Source organism: Ahaetulla prasina, chromosome 10 (assembly GCF_028640845.1).
Source record: "Ahaetulla prasina isolate Xishuangbanna chromosome 10, ASM2864084v1, whole genome shotgun sequence".
Lineage (NCBI taxonomy): Eukaryota > Metazoa > Chordata > Lepidosauria > Squamata > Colubridae > Ahaetulla > Ahaetulla prasina.
Genome location: NC_080548.1, coordinates 12,218,939 through 12,232,312, shown reverse-complemented (window position 1 = coordinate 12,232,312; position 13,374 = coordinate 12,218,939). Strand labels below are relative to the sequence as shown.

At 41.1% G+C, this 13,374-nt stretch overlaps 1 protein-coding gene across 4 annotated transcripts in view; it reads left to right on the top strand.

The window, feature by feature from the left end:
• The window catches only part of IL22RA1 (interleukin 22 receptor subunit alpha 1), a 28,084-nt gene extending 23,120 nt beyond the window's left edge, over positions 1-4,964 (top strand). For all 4 annotated transcript variants that reach the window (XM_058195678.1, XM_058195679.1, XM_058195677.1 and 1 more), the window contains 2 exons: positions 2,737-2,861; positions 3,793-4,964. In XM_058195678.1, the coding sequence (XP_058051661.1) occupies positions 2,737-2,861; positions 3,793-4,749 (1,082 nt within the window). In that variant the 3' untranslated portion in view covers positions 4,750-4,964. The remainder of the gene's footprint in view (positions 1-2,736; positions 2,862-3,792) is intronic.
• Positions 4,965-13,374: the final 8,410 nt, after the last annotated feature.

Genomic DNA, 13,374 nt, shown 5'->3' with positions numbered 1-13,374 from the left:
TCCTATTAGACCTCTCAGCAGCTTTCGATACCATCGACCATGGTATCCTGCTGCGCCGGTTGGAGGGATTGGGAGTGGGAGGCACCGTTTACCGGTGGTTCTCCTCCTATCTCTCCGACCGGTCGCAGTCGGTGTTGACAGGGGGGCAGAGGTCGGCCCCGAGGCCCCTCACTTGTGGGGTGCCGCAGGGATCGATCCTCTCGCCTTCTGTTCAACATCTACATGAAACCGCTGGGTGAGATCATCAGTGGGTTCGGTGTGAGGTACCAGCTGTATGCGGATGACACCCAGCTGTACTTTTCACACGGACCACCCCAACGGTTATCAAGTGCTGTCCCGGTGCCTGGAGGCCGTGCGGGTCTGGATGGGGAGAAACAGGCTCAAGCTCAATCCCTCCAAGACAGAGTGGCTGTGGATGCGGCATCCCGGTACAGTCAGCTAAATCCGCGGCTGACCATCGGTGGCGAGTCATTGGCCCGATGGAGAGGTGCGCAACAGCGTCCTCCTGGATGAGCGGCTGTCTCTAGAAGATCATTTGACGGCCGTCTCCAGGAGAGCGTTCTACCAGGTTCGCCTGGTGCGCCAGTTGCGCCTTTCTGGACCGGGAGGCCCTTTGCACGGTCACTCACGCCCTTGTGACGTCTCGCCTGGATTACTGCAACGCTCTCTACATGGGGCTTCCTTGAAGGGCATCCGGAGGCTGCAGTTAGTTCAGAATGCGGCTGCGGGTGATAGAGGAGCCCTCGTGGCTCCCGCATAACACCCATCCTGCGCAGGCTGCACTGGCTACCTGTGGCCTTCCGGTGCGCTTCAAGGTTTTGGTGACCACCTTTAAAGCGCTCCATGGCATAGGGCGGGTTATCTGGGACCGCCTACTGCGACCAGATACCTCTCACCGACCCGTGCGCTCTCACAGAGGGACTCCTCAGGGTGCCGTCAGCTAGGCAGTGTCGGTTGGCGGCGCCCAGGAAGGGCCTTCTCTGTGGGGCTCCCACCCTCTGGAACGAACTCCCCCCAGGACTCCGTCAACTTCCTGACCTTCGAACCTTCCGTCGCGAGCTCAAGACACATTTATTCATCTGTGCAGGACTGGCTTAGATTTTTAAATTTAGAGGGGTTTTAAATTGATTTTAATATTTATATTTGATATTCATATTTCTATTTTTAATAATTCGGGCGCTAGAATAAGTTTTTTAAGGATTATTTTAATTTGTATATTGATATTGATGTTTTATATGCCTGTAAACCGCCCTGAGTCCTTTGGGAGATAGGGCGGTATATAAATTCGAATAATAAATAAATAAAATAAATAAATATAAATGCAAATTAAAAAAAAAGGCTCCTCTGATGATCCCAGCTGAGTTGCCTGATCGTCAGAGGCTTTTTTTTTCTTTCAAAGGCCAAAAATAATGCTTTTAAAAGAAAAGAAAAGCCTCTGACGATCAGGCAACTCAGCTGGGATCATCAGAGGAGCCTTTTAAAGGCCCTTTTTTATAACCTCTTCGGCTGAGGTACGTTCACCAAGAATCATAAGGTAACACTTAATGATAGTCATAGGATACAAATAAGCGATCAGGAAACAATCGATATCAATATAAATCGTAAGAATACAAGCAACAAAGCTACAGTCATACAGTCATAAGTGGAAGGAGATGGGTGATGGGAATGATGAGAAAATTAATAGCAGTGCATATTTAGTAAATAGTTTGACAGTGTTGATCATGATCTGTAATATCTGAATAAAAATCATTTTTATTTTTGTTTGTCCCGATCCATTTTTATGAGGTATTGGCAAGATAGAAAATGAAAGCAGTGGGAACAAGGTGAACAGACTAGAATTTCTTGATTTACCTGACTCTCATTTATATAAATCTTGAATCTGTCACCTGCACCTCTAGAACTCTCTGGTTTGGTTCTGCAACCCAACAAGACAGACACAGATTTCAGAGGATAATTAGAACTGCAGAAAAAACAATGGCTACCAACCTACCTTCCATGGAGGATCTGTATACTGATCGAGTCAAAAAGAAGGCTGTGAAAATATTTACAGACCCTTCGCATCCTGGACATAAATTGTTTCAACTCCTACCCTCAAAACGACGCTATAGAGCACTGCACACCGGAACAACTAGACACAAGGACAGTTTTTTCCTGAACGCCATCACTCTGCTAAACAAATAATTCCCTCAACACTGTCAAACTGTTCACTAAGGTTGCATTGCTATTAGTCTTCTCATTGTTCCTATCACCCAACTCCTCCCACTTATGACTGCATGACTGTAATTTTGTTGCTGGTATCCTTATGATTTATATTGATATTGATTGTTTCCTGACTGCTTATTTGTACCCTTTGACAATCATTAAGTGTTGTACCTTATTATTCTTGACGAATGTATCTTGTCTTTTTATGTACACTGAGAGCATATGCACCAAAGACAAATTCCTTGTGTGTCCAAGCACACTTGGCCAATAAAGAATTCTATTCTATTCTATTCTATTCTAGGTTATGCCTGAATGTAGCCTTTTCTTGGCCATCTTTGGTCGATTTTGATTTTCATTGTTGTTCCCATATAATTGAGGACGTTTTGATAATCCAAATTATTGGTTCCTTTAAATACAGATAGAAAGATGATTATTCTCCAGCCTGCCCTAGAAGATTTGGGCAATTCAGATTTTTTTCTTCTTCTTCTTCATGTCTCCACACTGACTAATTAATTTGTTGCCTTCTGTCCGTAGATAACACCTGGCTGCAGTATCTGTTTGGAATGATTATATTTATAATCATATTTACCTTTGGAACTGTATTATACTTCATGTATAAGTATGTTAAACAACACACCATTCAGCAGCCTACGTCTTTGGTATGTAATTTTCAACTACTATAAAAGTCTCTGTTATTTTTTCATCTGTCTTTTTTCATCTATATTGTTTTTTATAAATAACTCCAGGTGGTGAATATACCCAATATTCCTTCCTCCTCCTATTTTCCACACAAAAGGTGAATTGGGCTGAGAAAGAGAGAGTCATGACCTAGAGTTATCCAGCCGGCTTTCAGGCCTAAGATGGAACTAGAACTCACAGTCTCCTAGTGATTGGTCCAAAGTCACCCAGCTGATTTTCATGCCTAAAATAGGGCTAGAACACTCTTCTGCTTTTGGGACTGGTGCTTTAATCATTAGACCAAATTGGCTCATAAATCATGAATTACGGTCTCATATTGAAGTCCACATACAGAATAGAATAGAATAACAGAGTTGGAAGGGACCTTGAGGTCTTCTAGTCCAATCCACTGCTTAGGCAGAAAACCCTATACCACTTCAGACAAATGGTTATCCAACATCTTCTTAAAAACTTCCAGTGTTGGAGCATTCACAACTTCTGCAGGCAAGTTGTTCCAATGATTAATTGTTCTGACTGTCAGGAAATTTCTCCTTAGTTCTAAGTTGCTTCTCTCCTTGATTAGTTTCCACCCATTGCTTCTTGTCCTACCCTCAGGAGCTTTGGAGAATAGCTTGACTCCCTCTTTTTTCTGGCAGCCCCTGGGATATTAGAAGACTGCTATCATGTCTCCCCTAGTCCTTCTGCTGCCAAGGTTTTAAAATACTGCTCTAATGTTATAAGTATCCATGGAGAAAATACATATAAATGAAACTTAGTTTTGAATTCAACAATAAATAATAATCAAATTGAAGAGGGATAAATTAACTTTTAATCAATAAAATAAATTTTAAATTGCATTTTTTAAATAAGACTCTGAACTAGCATCTAATGCTGAACTTTCTTCCTTGATAGGATTTCAAAGGTATTTCCCATTTCCAACCTCTCATATTAAATGTGGAGCATGCCCTGAGTCCTTATGATTTATCCAAAATAATCCAACCAGGGGTGTGTTCAACTGAGATTAGCCATCACATCCAGGGCATGGGAGAAGACCAAAAATTATTCAATCCAACAGTGACATCTTATCAGCAACAGTCTAAAATGCCACCGTTCCAGCCTCTTGACCAACCCTTGAATGGTCCTTCAGTTGGATATGCCCCACAAGTGATCAAGAACAGCCGGTTGCGTATCCTAGGAGACAATCCTTCCACATTAACGTATGGATTATGCATTGAAGAGAGCAGCCACAAGGCAAACCAAGGGATTAAGTTTGATTCTTTTATAAGCAACGGACACTACAAAGCCCAGAGACCAGAAAGGACTAACAAAGAGTTGACCACAGTTCATCAGAAGGAAGGGTTGGTGGTAGAAACCATCCCCCAGATTCAACATCTCCCACTTCAGGAAGACTCAAAAAGTCCACCACAAGAATCTCCAAGACTTCTGGGAGAATGGAGACCTAGCACAGTTTATAGAAGCAGAGGAAGCTACAGAAAACAGGCAGAAGTTCTACCTTCCAGTTTAGAAGTTGGCCAAAATGCTATCTTAGAGGGAGGTGATTCTCTACTGTTAAGTGTCCCCCTGCCCATGTTTGCACGTTCTTCTTGCAACAGCTTCCCTCAAGATCGCAGCACAGCTTTCTGTCTCTCTGCCTGGACTGATAATTTTCTACATTCCAATCCATTTGGATTCCAAATCACAGACTGTCTAGCTCAAGAAAGCCGGGGATTAAAAAGTGAGCCTCAGACTTTAGAGTTTTCCCCAAATATCCTGGACACTAATCAATTCAATGGACCTTTCCCCAGTTTGTTCAATGACTTGGAGCTGCAGCTCCAGTGGGATGGTGGCCCAGAGGAAGCAACTTCTTAAGCAATATAAAGATTTTGGGAATTTCTTTCTACAAAATGAAGTGGAAAGTTGATCCTTTTTTTTTCTAATGCACCCTGATTGCTCTCCAGTGAGCTCCATGTCTATATCTTAAAAAGGAGGAACTTTCAGAAAACTGCATTCCACATTTATATTTATACTGGCTAGATGGAAATGTGAAAATAGAATGAAATAAATATTCTATGTTTGACATGTAATCTGATAGCATCTTTTTACAGCTGTGGAATACACTTTTTTGGGAAATATATATATATATTTAATTCCTCTAAAGACTGCAGGAAAATGTGTCAGGAATAAGTTGGTGTTACTGGAGAGGACTGTCTATAAGCTTTATTTTAGCTTTGTTTTGTTTTTATTACTCCATCTTTTAAGAAATTATGCCATCTGATTTTAGCAGGGCAATCTTGGGAGCTCCAGGACTGACTGCAGAAATAATGGTGTGGGTGGGTAATAGGAGTCCTCGAGTTACAACCGCAATTGAGCCCAAAATTTCTGTTGTTAAGTGAGACATTTGTTAAGTGAGTTTTGCCCCATTTTATGACCTTTTTTGCCTTGGTTGTTAAGTGAATGACTGCAGTTGATAAGTTAGTAACCCGGTTGCTAAATGAATCTAGCTTCCCCATTGACTTGGCTTGTCAGAAGGTCGCAAAAGCTGGTCAGCCCTGCAAAGAAATATAGATGGAAAGCACACCCAGAAGGACTAGCTCTTGAATAGAATAGAATAGAATAGAATAGAATAGAATAGAATAGAATAGAATAGAATAGAATAGAATAGAATAGAATAGAGTAACAGAGTTGGAAGGGATCTTGGAGGTCTTCTAATCCAATTCCCTGCTTAGGCAGGAAACCCTACACCACTTCAGACAAATGGTTATCCAACATCTTCTTAAAGATTTCCAGTGTTGGAGCATTCACAACTTCTGCAGGCAAGTTGTTCCACTGATTAATTTTTCTAACTGTCAGGAAATTTCTCTTTAGTTCTAAGTTGCTTCTCTCCTTGATTAGTTTCCACCCACTGCTTCTTGTCCTGCCCTCAGGTACTTTGGAGAATAGTTTGACTCCCTCTTCTTTGTGGCATCCCCTGAGATATTGGAAGACTGCTCTCATGTCTCCCCTAGTCCTTCTTTTCATTAAACTAGATATACGCAATTCCAGCAACTGTTCTTTATATGTTTTAGCCTCCAGTCTCCTAATCATCTTTGTTGCTCTTCTCTGCACTCTTCCTAGAGTCTCCACATCTTTTTTTAGATCGTGGTGACCAAGCGCGGCCTTACCAAGGCATTATAAATCTTACTTGATTGTCGGTTACATTAACAGGATCTTGTAAGACAGAAAGTACAGCTCTCTCTGTCGGGTTGTAAAAGCCAAGATAGATACATGGAGGTTCTTCCAAACAATCTCCTTTATTGTTCCTTAGCCACAAAGAAGAAATGTTGCCAAGCTGAAGCAAATGACTTGCACCATGAAACATATGCGCTGGAAATTATTAGGGAGGATTTATTTTAAGTATCTTTCTTCCACGCAAGCTATCTAAACTTTGCTGTGTTTCACTCCTCTGGAATGCAACCCCTGCCTCCTGGGAATCCAGACTACATTCTACCACACTCTCCCCCTCTCCTTCCCTCCCCTCCCCTTTATGGTTCCAAGAAGATGATGGTCCCTTATGAGATGTTTGCCATGCCCTGATTCCTTCTAAGAGCTCGTCTATCTCTGATCTGATCATTGCCTAATCTGCAGCTCTTCCTCCTATCTCCCAAGATCGTTCCCACATACCATGAAAGATTTGAGGTCATAATGAACTGGCTTGTATTGGCAAGTCCCAGCAACTAACTCATGTAACCTTTGGAGGGGTGGGTGGGTGCTCATTTCAAGGGAATCCTGGGATTGTAGAATCCTGGGAAGTCCTCCTTATCTTAGGACAGGGGTCTGCAAACTTGGCTCTTTTAAGACTTGTGGACTTCAACTCCCAGAGTTCCTCAGCCAGCTTTGGGAGTTGAAGTCCACAAGTCTTAAAAGAGCCAAGTTTGCAGACCCCTGTTTTAGGATATCTGAAGGCTCTTTCAAGATAAAGTTTGAAGTGGCCCATAACTGGCAAAACAGGTTTCCTTCGATCCTGTAAGAAAGACAATAAGAACATGTTTATCCTCTGCAATGACCAGTCAACAGAAATTGTCTGCAGGTCACTGAAGGAAAGTTATGATCCAGGGATGGCCAAGTAGGGCAGACGTAAATAGAGATCAACCCAACTCCCAAAATGGCTTATATAATCTGATAATTCTCCTCTCCATTACCACACCTAAAAGCCAAAGATACATTTGGATTTGCAAAACAGATGGCCTTCTTCTTCTTCTTCTTCTTCTTCTTCTTCTTCTTCGTCTTCGTCTTCGTCTTCGTCTTCGTCTTCGTCTTCGTCTTTATCTTCTTTTCCTTCTTCTTCTCTTTGTCTTCTTCTTCTTCTCTTCGTCGTCTTCTTTTTCTTCTTCTTCTCTTCTTCATCTTCTTTTTCTTCTTCTTCTTCTCTTCTTCTTCTTCTCCTCCTCCTCCGCTTCCTCTTTCTCTGCTGCTGCTCTTTCTCCTTCCTCCCCCTCTCCGTTCCCCTCCCCTTCTTCTTCTTCTCCTTCTTCTCTTCCTCTTTTACCACTCGAAGTGTCCCAGGAGATAAAAAATTTTGGTTCTTGCACTTCTGGCCGCTTCAACAGTTGTTATTTGATGCTGTTGTATTGTGTCTTTGATGTTGTCTCTCTATCTTCTGGGTCTGCCTGGTGTTCTTCTGCCTTCTCCTCTCTTTCTATATGCCTTGTATTTATAGAATCCCAAGACATTCTCTCTAGATGAGCAAAGCTCTTCACTCGCTGTTTTTGTATGTAGTTTAAGATTAGTAAACTTCTCCATCGTATCAAATTTAACCTTAAACCTACTTTCGTGAAAAAATTCTGCAGACGGCAATCCTACATATATTCAAAACAACTGGCATGTCTTACTACATTGCAAGGGCTCTACAGATATAGGGAGTAACCTTATCACGCCCTTTCTATCCACATTTCCAAGTCCTCCACCCATTATTATTTTTATTTTTATTTTGGCTCCCTTCTACTATCAGATCGGCATTCCAGGATTACATAATGAGGACAAAATCTGTGCCGTAGCACATACAACCTGATACAGTGCAGGTAGTCCTCAACTTAAGACCATATTTGAGCCTGGCAAGTTGTGATGTTCTGGAAAAGGGTGACATGACTGACTTCATTTTTTAAAAAAAATAATATTTATTGAATTTCCAAAAGTTAAAATAGGTAAAGGTAAAGGTTCCCCTCGCACATATGTGCTAGTCATTCCCGACTCTAGGAGGTGGTGCTCATCTCCGTTTCATAGCCGAAGAGCCAGCGCTGTCCAAATACGTCTCCGTGGTCATGTGGCTGGTATGATTCAACGCCAAAGGCACACGAAACGCTGTTACCTTCCCACCAAAGGTGGTCCCTATTTTTCTGCTTGCATTTTTTAAGTGCTTTCGAACTGCTAGGTTGGCAGAAGCTGGGACAAGTAACAGGAACTCACCCCATTACGCGGGGATACTAGGGATTCGAACCGCTGACCTTTCGATCGACAAGCTAAGTGTCCTAGCCACTGAGCCACCACATCCTGTAAAAGTTAAAATACAAAATACAAAAAAAAGCACAATACACAAAAACAAAAAAATATAAATAAAACACACAAAGACAAACACGTCAAAATTACATTACTCATAACAGCTTTTCCTACATTGGTATCTCTTATCCTATTTAACCTCTATATACAGATTCTACTTCTAAGTATCTCCATAAACCAAGATTCTTATTTAAATTATCTTAACCTCTATTCAGAATTCAGTCTCATGACAAAAATCTCCCTTACGTTTTATGCTGACTCTCCAGCCAGGAATACCAAAAGGGTCATCACATGACTGACTCCATTTTATGAGCTTTTTTTGTGTGTGTGGTGGTCATTAAGCAAACCCTGTGCTTAATGTGAATGCTGCAGTTATTAAGCAGGGGCAATGTCTGCTATGAGTCCGTTTTTGTCGGAAACTGGAATATCCAGTTTCCGGCAAAAATATTGTCGATTGCCATCACATGACCACAGGTCACTGCAAAGAGACGTAAATGCAGACCGGTTGCTGAGCATCCACAATGCGATCATGTGACTGTCAGAACCTCAGAATTGGGCGATAAGTAATTTTTAAGACATCTGTCATATCTCTCAAGAGTCGCTAAGCGACCGGTCATAAGTCGAGGACTACTTGAGTCACGGTGGCGCAGTGGTTAGAGTGCAGTACTGCAGGCTACATCTGCTGATCACCGGCTGCCAGCAGTTTGGCAGTTCGAGTCTCACCAGCTCAAGGCTGACTCAGCCTTCTATCCTTCCGAGGTGGGTAAAATGAGGACCCTGATTGTTGGGGGGGTGGAATGCTGACTCTGTAAACCGCTTAGAGAGGGCTGTAAAAGCACTGTGAAGCGGTATATCAGTGTAAGTGCTATTGCTACTTGAAGCAGATGTTTGACAGCATCTGTAAAATTGCAGGTAGTCTTCAACTTAAAACATTTGCTAGACCAATTCTAGAATACAGCTCGCCTGTTTGGAACCCTCACCACATCTCTGACATCAATACAATTGAACGTGTCCAGAAATATTTTACAAGAGTTCTCCATTCCTCTGAAAACAATAGAATACCCTATCCCACCAGACTTGAAATCCTAGGCTTAGAAAGCTTGGAACTCCGTCGCCTTCGACAAGACCTAAGCTTAACTCATAGAATCATCTATTGTAATGTCCTTCCGGTTAAAGACTACTTCAGCTTTAATTGCAATAATACTAGAGCAACTAATAGATTTAAACTTAATGTCAACCGCTTTAATCTAGATTGCAGAAAATATGACTTCTGTAACAGAATCATCAGTGCTTGGAACACTTTACCTGACTCTGTGGTCTCTTCCCATAATCCTAAAAGCTTTATCCAAAAACTTTCTACTATTGACCTCACCCCATTCCTAAGAGGACCATAAGGGGCGTGCATAAGCGCACAAACGTGCCTACCGTTCCTGTCCTATTGTTTTTCTTTTCTTCTTTCTATATATATGCTTACACCTTCTTATATTTACCCATATATGTTTATATACTATATAATCTTTTGTATGATTCCTACATATATTGTTGTGACAAAATAAATAAATAAATAAATAAATAAAACTTACCACCACAGTTGAGCCCAACATCTATATTGCTCAATGAGAAATTTGTTAAGCGAGTTTTGCCCCCTTCTACGACTTTTCTTGTCAGATTTGTTAAGTGAATCACTGCAGTTGTCAAATTAGTAAAGTGGTCATTAAGTGAATCTGGTTTCCCCCTTGACTTTGCTTGTCAGACGGTCGCAAAAGGGGATCACATCATCCCAGGACTCTGCAACCGTCATAACTGCGAGTCAGTTGTCAAGCATCCAAATGTCAACCACGTGACCATGGGGATGCTGCAACGGTCATAAGTGTGAAAAATAACTATAAGTCACTTTTTCAGTGCCGTTGTAACTTCAAACGGTCACTAAGTGAACTGCTGTAAGTCAAGGATTATCAGTAGTGAACCAAATAAGCCCATTTTTTTCAGTGCCATGGTAACTTTAAACAGAGTCTGTAAGTCGAGGACTATTGTACTAATAAACCTGCCATTAGCAAACATATAAACTTCAGCTTCAATCGCAATATTACAAGAGCAAAAATAGATTCAAGCTAAATGTCAACCGCTTCAAACTTGATTGCAGAAAATATGACTTCTGTAACAGAGTTGTTAATGCTTGGAACTCACTACCTGACTCCATAGTCTCTACTCAAAATCCCAAAATCTTCAACCAAAAACTGTCTACTATTGACCTCACCCCATTCCTAAGAGGACTATAAGGGGCGTGCATAAGAGCACAAAAGTGCCTACCATTCCTGTCCTATTGTTCCCTTTCTTTATATCAAATTAATATAGTTGATGCATATATTTTTTTACATATATATATATATATATATATATATATATATATATATATATATTCTTCAAGATATGTTGTTTTATCTATGACAATTGTTTGTGTATACTGTTGTGACAAAAAGAAATAAAAAAAAAATAAAAAAATAAACCAGGTCTACAAACTATTCAGAAAGCTAACAAAAGCCCCATGAAAAAAGCAAACGACCTGGGCAAATAAGCTAGAACCAATACAACAGGCAGGAACAAACTGAAATAATGCTCCAATAAAATTATAAAACAGCAAAGCCAAATCGGTCCACCAGACACAGCCACTTCAATCCTGACCAGGAGAGGTAAGGACAAGCCATCATACATAAAAAAACCCAGCACACACTCCACTCCCTGGTATGAAAATGCTGACAGTGTTACCTGGTTTGGTAAATAAATGTTTGCAAGAAAAAAGCAAAGTTCATTGAACATCAAAATGTCAACTATCAACCTTGACTGTTGCCTATCAACCTTGACTATCAACCTCGACTGTTGCTTTTCTTTAGCAACCAAAGTTTATTTATTGAGCCAAAGTTCATCCATAATTATTGGATTGATTTGGTGTCATTTCCCGCCCTGTTTTTATGTTATTTCATATCATATTTTTGTTAGCTAACTTGGGCACTGTTTAATAAGAAACGAGCCATCGGTTTGACAAAAATTAAATTCGTGTTAAAAGATGTCTAACTTTTTTACTTGTTCTTTTTTTCCAAGAAAAAGCAAACGTGGAAAAAGTAGTTGCAGCAAACTCAACGGTGGGGCAGCCCTTCCTGGAGCGTATATTTTAATGCTAAGATAAATTTGGAGATTAGGAAATTAAACGATATCATAAAACTGCTCATTCAAATGGCATGAAGAACTGAATTTGACAGGTCTGTGCTTTAACCACACAAGGAAATTCTTCCATTTGCCTTGAGGTATTGTTTCTGTAAATCATTGAACTTCACCCAGCAGGAAAAAAAATATGTTTATCACTGAACATACTTAAAACAGTTTGTGAAATCAATGCACTTTGCTCCAATTTCAGGACTATGGACTGCAAACATGCAACTAGGTTTACTCAGTGCTGCTACTTTCTGTTAAAATAATAGCTCCCCCTAGCCTCTTACCAGCGGTACAGGGAATCCTTGACTTAGTGAATCTCAATTGAACATTTAATGACCCTTCAAAGTTACAACGGGACTGAAAAAAGTGACTTAAGACCATTTTTCACACATCGCAGCATCTTCACGGTCACGTGATCAAAATTCAGAAGCTTGGCATATACTCATACTTATGGCGGTTGAGACTGTCCTGTCCCAGGGTCATGTGAACACATTTTCTGACAAGCACAATCAATGGGGAAGCCAAATTCACTTAACAACGGTGTTACTAAAGTAACAGCTACAGTGATTCACTGAACAACTTAAATCTTAAAAAGTTGGCGAGGTTGAGAAAAAATGGCTTAAACTATAAAGCCAACTATAACAAAACAGGTAGGATGCATAGAACACAATGACTCACACACACACACACACAATCTAGCCAGGGTAAGGGATAACCGAGTCTAAGAGGTAAAAAGCATGTTTAAAAGCAACAAACTAGGTTTATACCTGACATGGTTAAGTGACGTAGAGTGTAAACACAGCCTTCCTTTTCTTTCTCTGACACTGATCCCCACACCATCTCTTTCTAGTAGGAACAGGTCTCAAAAAAGGGCTAAATAATTTACATGTGATTGATCCTTTGAGATTAGGAGAGAGATAGATAATCTCTATGAATTTGCTAACAGTCTAGGTTCTGGCTTGTACATGCAACAAAAAGAGGTGGGTTTCAGCAGGTTCTGACCAGTTCTGGAGAACTGGTAGGGGGAAGTTTGAGTAGTTCGGAGAACTGGTAGTAAAAATTCTGACTGGCCCCGCCCCGCCCCGGGGGGAAATGGGGATTTGGCAGTATCCTTCCCCTGGAGTGGAGTGGGAATGGAGATTTTACAGTATCCTTCCCCTGTCACGCCCACAAGCCACGCCCACCAAGCCCACAGAACCGGTAATAAAAATTTTTGAAACCCACCACTGCAACAAAATAATTACCCCCAAAAAAATGAGTGGCAGGATGAATTGGACTATGGTTCTCTCTGAATAGTAGTCAGGTGATCAGCAGGAGGGACTGCCAAGCATTTTCCCTCTTTCAATTTAGCAGCTGCAGAAAATTACCAGTAGCCTGTCCATTTGCTTTTTGTTTTTTTTGTTTTTGCTTGGAACAAGGGTTCTTTAAAAAGTATTGTTGGAAGAAATGTCCATCTGGGTTCAGTTCCAAGTGGGAAGACAGACACTGGAAACATGGAGACTGCTTGGAAAGATGGTTTAATGGTGGACAGGATCACATGGCTTGAGGTCCTGGGCAAAAAGAGCACATGGGTGAGAGAGGTTTATATACCCTCTGTTGGGCTTGGAATTGCTTCCTGTTCCTGTGGCAAGAAATGCATCCTGATGGGTTGTCAGACTCCCATGCTTGGTTGAATCTTGTAATCTTCCCAGGTGCCCTGTGGTGAGATGGGTAGAGAGCTAATCCTATTACGTCCTGAGGGTGAAGGTCTTT